Source organism: Amblyomma maculatum, chromosome 7 (assembly GCF_055883805.1).
Source record: "Amblyomma maculatum isolate TAMU_Amacu chromosome 7, ASM5588380v1, whole genome shotgun sequence".
NCBI classification, from domain to species: domain Eukaryota; kingdom Metazoa; phylum Arthropoda; class Arachnida; order Ixodida; family Ixodidae; genus Amblyomma; species Amblyomma maculatum.
In genome coordinates, this window is record NC_139350.1 from 100,737,021 (window position 1) to 100,750,290 (window position 13,270).

Sequence of the window (13,270 nt, forward strand, 5' to 3'; positions counted from 1 at the left end):
TACTTTGTCCGGTCATGCAAAATGCGGGAAGCCATGACAGATAGCGTTCTGGCGTACAAAGTTTAAGGTCTCCAACTGAGTCGAAGATCCCAGGTTATCATCTAGATTTAACCTAATAAACATCTTCATATTTGCACTGTAAAATTTGTCACAATGAGATAGAAAGGTTGGTTACATGTTGCATTTTCACAGAGGTTGCTCATAGTAGGACATTTTTTTTATTGGATAGCGCTGGCGGCTTAGAAAAGGTTGACATCAATTTGTGTATAAAAGCTGTATGCAGGAATGAGTAAATGGTATGAAAATGACACACGGAATTCACGACACAGTTAAGTGGTTATGCATTAGGCTACCATGGCAGCTGAACAGCTTCGAATGTTTCACAGCCGGGCCACATTTTAATGTGACGAACAACTGGATCCGATGCAACATCACAGTAATGCGAGCTCTCCTTTCGAGTGGTCTTCAACCACCGTCCCAATAAGTTTTGCGGGGTACACTCCAGTGTACATCCTTGCTGAGCAAGCGCTAAGTGCTGACATGGTCACACTAGACATGACAGTATATACTAATTCTTGTTGCCAAATTGTGTGAAGCGGAGCTCTTATATCCTTAAAATAAAGCGCTTCTACCACACCTATGCCTCCCTCAAAGCGCAGCCAGGCGCAGCTCTCCGCGCGCGGCTGTCCCCGAACGGTGGCGCCGCGGCGGTGGCGACTGGAAGTAGGCGCCTCCCTCCGGTTTCGGGCGATGTAGCAGGCCGCACCTAGTGCGCTTCCATCGAGCGGCCGTGGCACTGGTATCAGCATGATAGTGTTTGTGCAACACCGCAGCTCTGGCTTCTCGTTGAGCTGGATGATGGGCCAGGTGGACATTTTTGGGGAGTAGCTGAATTGTTAAATGGGATTTAATTGCTCCCAGGGTGGAGTGTATGAGTCTGAGGGAGCAGAGTTGAGCCCTAGGGCTGTAGTCCTAGGATTATAGGCGCTCAAGTTTTGCTGTGCAAGTGGTTTCGATAAACTCGGCTAGGATGTTGTGAACACCCACAAGGAGCAGACAGGCATTCGACATGTGCCTGGCAAGATCGAGGGCCGTTTTACAAGCTTGACTGATTGGTGGATTTACTTTTTCTTTCTCTGCCTTAAAAGAAGTATGTAAAGGTATAAGGCAGCAGAGGTCGTGCTCCCGCATCCCATGGTGACAGTTCACAATTTGTCTAATCGGTGTCATGGCCTGGTGAACTGTGTTGGTGAACCTAGTAATGGTGGCAGTATTCTTGTCATTGTTCTGAATAATGATGCCCAGTCTATGCACCTTATCAACCTTGGGAACTTGGGGACTTGAATATTGGGTGGTGGGCCCATGTCTGTACGGCATCTTGAAAAGTGTAGCAGCAGCACTTTAGTCAGCGAGCAGGTGAGTCCCATCGTCGCGGTGTGCGCCATGGCAGTGTCTTCCCCAACCTCTAGGGCTTCTTCCATTTAGCCACAAATGCTGAGCCACAAAGGCACAAAAACGAAACCATATTGTTAGATGCCCCAAACACATGGCCCAGTTGTCTGGGCTAACTCCGAGCCTGATGCCCCTGTTGTACATTTTTCTCTTGTCCACTGTGGCCTAAGGTGCGCAGTTTTTGGGTTCTGATGAAAATTAAAAACAGTTGAGGCGGTAGTGGCGAAACAACTGTAGCAGAGCACATGTGAGCCGTAACTTCACCCCTTACACCCTTCCACACAAGCTGAGTCACTTCCATAACGTGCACATGGGTATCTAAATTGAGATGATCGGTGCCAGTCAGGCACACTGACGGGCTGTGTGGTGCTGCACTTTGTTTTCCGACCCGAATTATTTCGTTCTCTCAACGGTACAGTCCTCTGAGCAGCGTCACCTGGTGACAAGTAGCAGAAATATTGTTAAAATGAATAACAGCGCAATTAAACCCCGTCATTGCCATTCTTCCATAATGCAATGGATTAACGGTGCATATTTGAATGCCGAAGTACATCGGTTCAACTCTACTTCTTCCTATTCTTTTTCTGTACTTTCTTTTTTTACAATTTACTACCATCTAATAAATTACTAACATATTCTGTGGGGGCATGTTCCCCTTTGCGTTGCTTTATGTGACATTCTTTAATCTAAATAGCTCTAAAACCAGTAGTGAACACAGCCAGTTGTTGGAGTTGTTGGGGTATGACAATATACTCACACAGTGCGGTAACGTTCATCGTAATCTTGTCCCGTCTTCCATGGATCTGTGTTACCTTTAGGTCGCGTTCAGAGACACTTCTTAGCCGAAATTACCTTTTTACTCACTGAAAGAAAACCAGTGAGGAGAAAGTGGTAGTTAAGTGACGCTACTGTTGAGAGGCCCGCTAGTTTGCTGCGGTGACTCTCGATGGCCATGTGCTGGCAGTTGCTTCTTTTGAGGAAGTACCAAGCTAAGCCTTTTGGAAGTATCGCGATGTCTTGCTGCCAATTTAGGTTAACCAAAAAGTTATCATTTCTGAATGTTTCGAAGGTTTGCCAACTGCATTTTTACTATTTACAAATAGTTCAAATAGTGAAAATTCGGTGCAGATCAGTCTAATAGCAAACACTGTTTGAGAGCTATTCGAAATTTCGAAATATTTGCACACCCGTATTCAAATCCCATCAAACAACATTTCGGCAAGAGAAGAATCCACTGAGATTTCGGTACGCTAACTCTTTTGCTTGCCGCAGGAAAAAAGGTGGCCTCAGGGTGGTGCGCATAAGATTTTCCCCGCCCATAAATTAAAAACTTCAATGCAGCACATTAAAGTGTAGGTAATAAGCTAATAGAATATTCTATTCAGTGACAGAGAAAAAGCCGGAATACTCCTTATGGCACAAAAGCATTCAGAACATGCCTCTGTATCTTTAGAGAGGTCTGGAAAACGCGGAAAGTGGTGAATCTTGGTATTGATGGAAGTCCAAAGTAAAATAAGAGAAATGGACATCATCTCTCTACAGATATTGCAAGAACACCGTTGCTGCAAAGAAGGCTCAATGCGAGACGAGGATGCCACCTTGGGCGGCCTGCATCTTGATGATGCAATTGCTTCACGTTGACAGGTTTTGTGCCAAGTTCAAAAATACTCCCTCCTCCCGCTGACAAAAGGACCTATCGCGGAAATCATGCTCAGTTCTTTAGCAACTTGCTGAATGATGTTACTTGTCCAGAGGCCACCTGGATTGCTCAGAATGATGCATTTTGCACCGCTGAATAAACATGGAGTTAGAGGGAAACTGAGAACAACCCTACCCAATCCTACTGACATTTGTCCCGTAGTAAATGAGCATTTGTCATCGTGAAAATTGTGTTTAAAGATATTTCCACCATTCGGTTCAATGTCGTGATGACCTTACTGAAAAGGGGGAGCTGGCATCATTTTCAGCTAAAATGGCGGTGTAGCACAGCCTCTTGGTTGGCTCTAAAAAATTGGTGCGGACGCCTGCATTGCGTATAACTGGCCTGTGATGGCAGCAACCATTGTTATTGTTTTTTTTTATATATATATATATATATATATATATATATATATATATATATATATATATATATATATATATATATATGTATATATATATATATAAATGCTACACTTTCAGTGAGAATAACCTCTTCGTGATCACAACAGGCCAACTTTAGTTTGTCCTTAATGCCTCTTTAAGGAACTTCAGGTGGGCAGGACTAACTTGGGGCTTTCCACTGTGCCATATGCTTTATACATTGCATACAGGGTTGCTTTGATATAAGAAGTCTCATTAATTTTTTTCTTTTCTGGCATTGTTGTGTGGCATGCCGAGGATATTACAGAGAAACTTTTGGATTGTCCGTGTCTCTTTTTTTTTTTTTTTTAAATAGTAACGTCTTTTGTCTTGCTGTACTGTGGAGCAAGCCCACTATTTACTAATTCTTGTATATTATTCTCTTATGCTACAACTGATGAAAAATGATCTGTTTTTCTCTAAACGTGCTGTCCTGTATACTGTGCTCAAATCATTTCTCACATTTACATCAACCTTTCTGTTTTCGGTAATTCTGCTTTTGCTGTGACTTGATAAAGGAAGTGGCTGCATATTGTCCTTTTTCGAGTTGCAAGTTCTCTAATGGCCTTTTTCATTTTAATAATGGCACTGAAAGCTGCGTGTGTTGTGTGTGTGTGTGTGGGGGGGGGGGGGGGGGGGGGGGCGCGCACGCTGGCAGCGACCAAATGTTTTCTGATGTGCTTGGCTAGTCTCAGATGCACAATGGCCAGTCTAGGGAAGAACGTGCAAGGTTGTGCCTGTGTTTTCATGCATGTTCCCTTTCTCTGTCTGCCCTCCATCTTTGACTCTTTGCCTCGCTTGCTGCTGTTCTCGCTACCAACGCACGAGAGCTATCAGCACCACAATCCCGCGAGCAACCATGTGACAGCTATGGGCACGCACTGCTCACCCCGTGTCATTTTTTTTCTTTTTGCTGTTTTCAAGCATGAAGTATTGTACTGCCACGTTTCAAAAGCAAAATGAGTCATCAGCGCTGAAACACGGCGCGTTATATCAACTGTGATTGCTCATTGCGATCATAGCGGTTCCTCTCAAGTTAGGTTGTGTTTTGTCATCATGAAACTGGCACAGTTCTACTAAATTTACAGTGACCCAGGAAGAGATAGTCGGCTTATAATGCACATGCTTCACTAGGGGTGGCATAGGGGAATTGAAAGAAGTTCTCAGTATTGAGTTATTCACTACATAGAGGTTTAACTGTAGTACATTCATTTTCTCTTCTCATAATAAAATCACTGTGAATGAGATTTGATGAAAATTGGGCCTTTAGCAAGCTGAGCTCTACATTGTAGGTTGGTGAGGATGGAATATGATTCACTGACTCGTGCACATTCGCACCATTGCAGGCAGAAGAAATCATCGCTGGAGACTAAGATACTTCTCGAGACTGCAGAAGGTGATGACATGGCTGACGTTTAGGCTTCACCACCAGGAGGCTCCTATTTCAACAACCCCAATCGCTGGCCTCCTGCTGCATGCAGAGCCATGCATAGGCCTCATTGCACCTGCATGGCCGTACATTTGATGGGCGTCTGCTGTGAATGTTCTTGTGAGGTTGCACAGGGCATTCTCTCTCTCGCACGCTTTTGTTTCAGGAGCTACACAGGCCTATTCAAAAGTCATGTTTTGTTGGTTTTTGAATAGGCGTGTGAATAGGAGACTACATGACACAGTACTGGTCATGTAGCCGTCTAAGTGAAACTGCTGCTTTAGATTGTGACAGTAAGCTATTGTTACTGCACGTTCAAGTGCAGGCCTACAATAGTATGCGCATTTCTGGTGCGCCTAGTCTGAAAAGAAGGATATGCGAGGGCCACGAGGTTTGGCAAGTGAAATGATGGCTTTGGCGGTGTTCACAGCTGAATGCCCATTGGAGGTGTGTGCCCTACATTTATTCGCCACTGCTCTCGTCTCCTTTCTCTGTGCTTGCAGTGCACGTCTTCTGCCTGTCACGAGAAAGTGCTGAGAACCACTCTGTGCTCAAATGCATTTTCACTGTTCTGTCCTGCATAATTTAGTTCACCCTAGTTTTTTATTTTCCCAAGCGACCTCAATTAGAAATTGAACTGAAATGGCTGTTTGTGTGCAGCCTTCTTCAAAGGCAAACCGAAAATGTGGCTTGAATGCTGTTGTTGTGTTTGCCTATTTTATAATTGTCTTATTGTCGTTTATACTGACTGTCATTTAGTGAAAAGTTTTTGTAATGGAGCATTTGGCTTTGTTTTAGTGCATCTTGTAAGACTCTCATTGTTGACTCTGTGGTTTGTTGAGCTTTCTCAGCAGTGCAAGCTAGAGAGAACAGTGCCTCTGCTTCAACAGGAGACTCTCATCACTGTGCCAGCAGTAATGCACTATGGCACCCCATATTCTCAGCTACTTATGTGGCCCGCACCCATACTTGCATACTCGCGGAAGCTCACTGGACACCTTCATGAGGCCAGCTCAATCGCATGCGGTTACAGTGCAAGCCTGCTAGAGTTTGAAGCTGGAAACCCACACCTGGAATCTGTGTGTCTTGCGAAGGCGTAGGAGAATTGTGCAGAAAGATGCAACATACAAGGGTGCACATTTTCTTGCGTCTTTACCCGAATACATTCAACCTGGCGCCTACAGGCAACATTGACCAACTAGCCCAATCGTGAGCAATCCTTCGAATCCGACATTAGGAGCCATAGCCCATCTTTTGAGAGGAGAATAGGTACCGGGTTGTGCAACCATGCCTGCTTTTCAAATTATACCGAGGTGCTACCCAAAGGTTCAAGCAATTCGATCGTAAACAATAAGGTGCTCAGCATAACTCTTATTTTGCACTGTCTCGAAGCAACCACCTTCAGCATATATGCACCTATCCCAGCATTTTTCCAGTGTTTATATCATCCATGGAAGTCCCTTATTTCCAGGAGCAAGAAAAAATAACAGGGGGGCAAGGGCAGAGAAGCCAGTTGTTGTTTTTCCCCTTGCATTTGGCACCATTTGTGCCACGACTGTTTTGCAATATCACCCTAAATAGTTCTGCTCTTGTCTATGGTGTTGTCATCATTGTCGACTGACATTCAGCCAGTTCTGAAGCTACTGCACCACAAAAATGCCTTGGCTGGCTCATGGCATTGCGTCCAAAAGCTTCGTTTAAAATAGCGGGTTTTGTGTAGCAGTTTCGTTCAGTTTGAAAGAAAATTTGATGTAAATCCTTGGCTCCCTAAAGTCCCTTACGTTGGTTCAAAAGGAATACACCGAATAATTGAAACATATTCTTGCAAAGCCACTCTAAACAATGCAATGCGTCTTAGCTGCACGGCTATCGTCACACTGGTGCACAAGGCAGACTGAGCATCACATACGCCATTCCCTAAACTTTTTGGTAGCATCTCATCAGACTTTATTCGCCAAGCGTTGTTTACAGCTTGTAGTGAGAAATAAGTTTACGCAATAAATGTCAAGTTTCATATTCAGGGAAACAAGCATGGATTTGCTCAACACGGTACAAAAGGAGAATGGGTGCTTGGATTACAACTACGCTTTAAGGCTGGTGCGACTCACGTGCGTCTAATATGAAGACCACAGCAAAACATACTGCAACTAGGCCGTGCTGTTATTACATAGAAAAGTTGATTTTTAGCAGGCAGTGGGCATCTGGCCGACAAGCAAGTCATTTTTTCGTGCTGTTTGCACTGGTTCCATTAGCTTTACTTGCTCTTTGTGTGAGAACATATTCTGGTTGTGCTTATATGAGAGTGACATGTACAAGCTTTGCAATATGTAGTTTAGAATGAGTGTTCGTAATGTAATGTTCACGTACTGGTCTGACCAGTTGGACCAACAAATGCGTGGCTGTGAGATATGATCTGAAGCAAGCTGCCACATTGGACTTGCTTGACCATGTGTCCCAGTTAACCGCCTGCCAGGCAAATCTTGTACAGACTAACTAGGTGGAAAAAAGACATACTAAGGTACCTAGGTGTACCGTAGTTTTGGAAATGGAAGTGACCGGTGGCTACGCAAGCAGGAACCTGCGCTAAAGCTGACATTGCGAGAATTGTGGCAAAGGTTATAGCGTATGATAGGAAATTGCCGTTATATGCTCCGATTGCATTCGCTTAATCGCTTGATTGTATCGAGTGATATTTTCCGCATAGTCGCTGCTCTGAAGTTAGGAGTTGCCTGGGTAGCAGACACAAGCGAAGGTGCAGGTCGTTGTTCCCAGTTACTTGTGTAGAGAGCGTAGCGTGCTATTTGGAGGTGCATAAAAATGACATGACAGTGTTGCTAGCTTTCCAGGTGGGGGAATGGTGTACAACAGGTGCTTTAGCAGACTTTCACTGTGATTCTGCCTCTGGCAGGATTTAAGGTTCCAGGAGTGCTGTAGGTGTGAATCACTGTATGACTGCAGTAGGTGGCAATCTACTTTTCTTTGGGGCATTTCTGTTAGGTAACTTCTATTTTGTCACTGTCTTTGTTTAATTAATCACTGTTTCTGCTGCACGCACGCAGTATGTGTGTGTATGTGTATAGCTTGCCTCATCTTAGGGAGCGGTACCATAATAATTGTGTTTATTGTACTTCTGTTGTCATTCCATGGCTGTTGAGTTGTTATAGTTATTCGCCATGCATTTCAGCAGATTCTGCCTCAAGTGCATTTTTTAGCATTTTTTCCCCCCAGTTCACGAAACGGCTTTAGTCATCTGTTTACGATGTTTTAATTGCAGACTGTGACTTATAATTTTTTTTTTTTTCTTTTGGTGCACCGTCGGATGCTGGTACTCACATTAACAGCTTCTGTGGCCCGCACCATACCACTCGTTGCATCTGTGAAGCCTTATATTTTATGCTTTTTGTTGTGTCCCTTGGCATTTTTTGCCATATTTATGTTGCATTGTTATTTAAGCAGGCCGATTACCTGCAGCAACTTTTGAGAGGGTTGCAGTCAGTATTGTCTTGAGAACTAGGTTCTCAAGGTCTCCAGGAGCATATTACTCGTGACACCAGTTGGGATATATATATATATATATATATATATATGTTTGCATTAGCTTTCAAAGTCTGATATTTCTAAGTAGAATGTTTTAAATTTATTACGATATTGTATCGCTCATACTAATGGGTTTACATAGCTTTAGTACTTACTGATCTCGCCGTTTACCAAATTGTTTGTAATATGAGAAGTTTTCCTTTGTGTAGTGCATTTTAACTGTACCGGTGATGTATGAAATCACAGCAATGTTTTTGCATGTGTGTATGCTCTTTGTTCTTTTCACAGTTGTTTGTGTGCTCAGCTATGTTTTGCAGTTCCCTTTTAAAACAAATTGCTGGTGCAGTGTGTTTGCACATGAGACACCAAATTTTCAAATTGTTACAAAGCACTGCTACCGTAGCCATTTCACACAGTTACCTAAAGTTCTGCGCTGAAGTTCTTCAAACTCGAGTGCATTTACTAGTTTTGACGGAATATGCGTTCTGCGTGGCGATCATAATGTAGTTGCACCCAGGGTAATTTGGAGAGCGGCCATTTTCATCATTTGCTAGCGCTGCAAATGTGTGATTGTAAGTGAACTCGATGTCACAACTGAATATCACTTGCACTGCACCGTTAAGTGTAGCGTAAACGCTGACAAAGGACATTCATGCAATGTGATACACACAATAGGGTGGTTACACTGGAGCTGCAAGCGCCATTCTTTTGCCAGCAGCGAGAATAAGGCTGGTCGGATAGATGATCGAGTTAGTTAGGCCACAAACAGCTCAGCAATCTCTAGCCATATGGCATTCAGTAGCATTCGCTAGTCATCAAAGTCTATAAAGTACACAACATGCATGAGAATGCTTCTGGCAGAGCTGTGGCACTGATACAGTTGGTGCCCATCTTAGCAATGGCAGAGTAAACTAATAACATCAGTTCTTTCTCTGGCTCTCGAGGTTTGGCTAAGCGGAGGTTGCAGCCATACAGAAAGAAGCTACCAAAGAGACTCGCACCAATTCGACTGTCCACATTGTTTCCTCAGCGCACGACTCTCTGCACTATTCCTCCTCTTCGCTACATAGCCTAATGATAGCTTGAATAGATAGCCCAAGCCTGCTCATGCAGATGGAAGTAAGGCAACGTGTTGGAACAAGCTTCACTGGAAGCAATCTTTTTTTCCTTCCTAGTATGTATTCTTTGCAGGGGTCGGCACTGAGAACTTTGTTTGAGGTGTCAAAGACAGTGCTTCAGAAAGAGCGAGGCTTGGCTCACAAGGGACCTCCAGCCTACAAAGCATACCAGAAACCTCAGTGCCTTTGCAGTGTTTTTCCCTTGCCACTCTTGTCATACTGGGCTGTGGTAAGGCCCGCCTGCTGTCCACGTGTGGTATGGAAAACCACACTGGTGCAAAAGCACCCTATTTCTCGCTGTTTTTTTTTTTTTTTTCAAACAATGGAGTTTAGAAGCATGTTTCTAGCTGAAGGCTGTTTGAATTCACTATTTGAATTTCGGACAGTCAAGAAAAAAAAGAGGTGCAAGTCAGTATGGTTGTACGCCCCAGCTAGAAGCTGGCGAAATTCCGCAAACATCGGCCACGAGCATTCCATCTGCTGATGAGTGCATGGTTTTGCATGCCATTCAAGTTTTATATTTCCGTTGCAAAATGTTTTTGTTCATGATGGTAATTTGCAATTACAGTAGAGAGACATTTTAATTTTACATTTGCTTCAAAAGTTGCTCATAAAAACATACAGGTGCCAGGTGTACAGTAGCGAATTGAAGCATGGTCACATATTTTGTGCTTAACAGCGAGTCCTGTCTGAAAGTTTGACAAAAATTTCCAAATGAAGTGCTAAGATAAACAAGCAGTCAGTGGCGTGCAGTCAGTGGTTCTCTTACTTAGTGGTTTTTAGAAATTATGCAAGATATCCCAACACTTCGTTATAGCAGTGCCAAGTGCAAAAAAAGTCTTGGGCAGAGTAAACAACGCCTGCACCGAGCCCCGTTTTTTATTAAAAAAAAAAAAAGGAATGAGAAAAGCATGGCCAAGCTGCTTCTAAGCATGAACTAAGAACATTAGTGGAGGACAAATTCCATTGTGCACTTTTTAGCAGTGAATACCCGCATGTACATCAAGGGACAGACAAAGCAACGCGGGATTCAGCATTGTGTCGAACACTTGAAGCTCGCAAAATGTGCTGATGTGAAGCAGTGTTACTTCACCAGAGGTGGCATATGTGGCACTGACCAGCCAGATATGCTACGCTCATCAGAGCAGCTAGAGTGTACCACGATGAACACCACTAACTTGCTTTTGATCTTCTGGAGCCTTTCAGGAAGTGCCAACACCAATTCTCTAGTTAGGCAAAGGTCCTTATCCTCTGTCCTCCCACTTCTGAAATGCTCGTCTGCAAGTTCTGTTTGGCTTACATTTTCAAATCAAGGTACCCAACTTAATACAAATTAAATTTTTATGTGTGTGTGCGTGTTTTAAGTTAGTACCTCCAAAAAATTTGTTGGCAAGCCTGGTTCTATTTGTGCTTGACAGAAATGTCCTGTGCCATAATGCAGAAGAAACAGTGCCATGTTTTTGCCCCTGCGTAGCTTTGCTTCTTTTTTCTTTTTCCACCAAGCTTGCTTCAGCCTGTTCATTTCAATGTGTTCAAATTATATATGTGCTTATAGATTTTGGGCCGTTTTACGCGGTAGCATGCAGGGCTTATTCGGCCGAAAAGCCATTGCCATACCCTAGAGTTAAGAAAAGCATGTCAGAAAAATCCTGCAGTGCCGGCATGTGGCAGCGAACAGAACTAATCGAGACCTATTACATCGTTGGCAAGACAGAGGGCGCCTCCATGTTCTTTTAAAAGCCGCTTTCCGAGCACAAATTGTGCCTCTGCATCGATTTCTCAGTGCAGAAGCACCCGAGAGGGCCGCAGTCTGATATAGCATCACACCCATAAGGCGGAGCTCGTGTGTCATCTTTATTTACTTTTTCTTTAACGAGAGAAATTCACATTGTGATGGTACTCTCTCAACCTACCTCAAAGTTCTTGCTTGGAAAAAGGAAAGGAAGGATAGCATAGTAGTGACATGCACGATGCGTCTGACAAATGCCATAGATTTTACTGCGGAGTTCTCCAAGACTGGCTCCAGCCTGCATGCAGCAGAGGAAACTTTCTGACGTTGCAGACTGCTGCCATCGGCACTGCCAAGCAGACGACTCCATTTTGGTGCAGAGAGTGCATCTCCTTTTCGCACAATGCTGAAATGGGAGATTCAGTTTTTCCGAAGCTGTTATGGGACTGGCATTTACTGTGACCACAGACATTGAGAAGGTTTTCATGCTGCAAGCTTGCAGGTAGGGGCTTAATAAAGGCCTTTAAAAATCGAGAAAAGTTTATGGTTGAGTTGCACAGCCATCGACATTTACACTGAATGCACTTTTCACGTATTTTCATTTTGTCAAAGATCTTGAACTTCAGGCACCGATATCATGCACGTTGTGATTAGATTAGCCTTATTTCCACGGTGTTAGCATTTTATTTTTTCGACCTTATTGTGGTGGGGCGTCAAAAATGTTGGTCGCTGCGCAGCACGAGGAACAAACCGAGGTCCTTATATGAATGCGGTTACACAAAATATCTTTACAGCTGCAAATTATATGTGCGGTAATAAAAGCGTTAAAACTTTAGGTTGGTTCTCCCCGGTGACAACGCTACGTCAACGAAGAGCGAAAGCTCGCACATAGTGATGATGCACACAGAAGATAAGCGTGTCGCAACTGTGCCTACTTTCATGTCTGGGTATTTGAACTCTTTATTGTAGTACCACTACAGACATGCAGTTAGCTTGTGGAACAAGCAAGGTTGGCGCTTTTTGACACTTTGTAACCAGTGATGATGTGCGCCCAACACCATGGCCTAGAATAGAAATAATAGAAGTGCACAGATATTCATTGCTACAGAGAATATTGTATTTTAGCAAAATATTTTGGAAGTGTACATGTGCTAGATAAAACTTTTTTATAACTGAATGTTTGTTTGCTTTTAGTGTTTATACTGGAATGAGTATCCCAATGTCTGATTTGTCTTTCAGCATGAACACAGGCGGTTGGTCGCTTTTGCTTTTCCCTGCATATTTTACCAAGCTGTACACCATCAGCTTACTGAGAAGTAGAAAGGAGTGGAGCCATTTGATATGTGAAAGAACTTAATAGCTGGGAGCAGTGTATTTTTGTACTGAAAGCCTTAATGGAAAGACACCAAACACTGCCGTGTTCACGCTTGGAGACATCCGAGTAGAGTGCCTAACTTTCTGCTTTTGCCAAGTTGCCGAGATTTGTAGAATGGATGAATGCGAGGGTATTACCATGTGTATACTGTGTAAATACATGCCCATAAGAGTCCACACATCTCTGATCCTTGAAGCCTGCATTTTTATAAGGGCTGAATAAAGACTTATTTTCGTAGAACAGTACTGGCGCATGTCTTCCGCTTCTTACTGTCGATGCTGCTATGGCTCTGGAGCTAGATGTCCCAGGTTTGGTCCCAGGTGCAGCATTCCACGGAGGCAAAATGCAAGTAATTGGTTGGTTGGTTGGTTGGTTTATGGAGTTTAACGTCCCACAGCGACTGACTATGAGGGACGCCGTAGTGGAGGACTCCGGAAATTTCTACCACCTGAGGTTCTTTAACGTGCACTAACAACGCACAGGACTCAGGCGCCTTGCCTTCTGCCTCC

At 43.6% G+C, this 13,270-nt stretch overlaps 1 protein-coding gene across 2 annotated transcripts in view; it reads left to right on the plus strand.

Annotated features, from left to right (window-relative positions):
- The window catches only part of LOC146184129 (solute carrier family 53 member 1-like), a gene marked incomplete at its 5' end in the record, with an annotated part of 108,317 nt that extends 95,311 nt beyond the window's left edge, over nucleotides 1–13,006 (plus strand). For both annotated transcript variants that reach the window (XM_084609292.1, XM_084609293.1), the window contains 1 exon segment: nucleotides 4,920–13,006. In XM_084609292.1, the coding sequence (XP_084465418.1) occupies nucleotides 4,920–4,992 (73 nt within the window).
- Nucleotides 13,007–13,270: the final 264 nt, after the last annotated feature.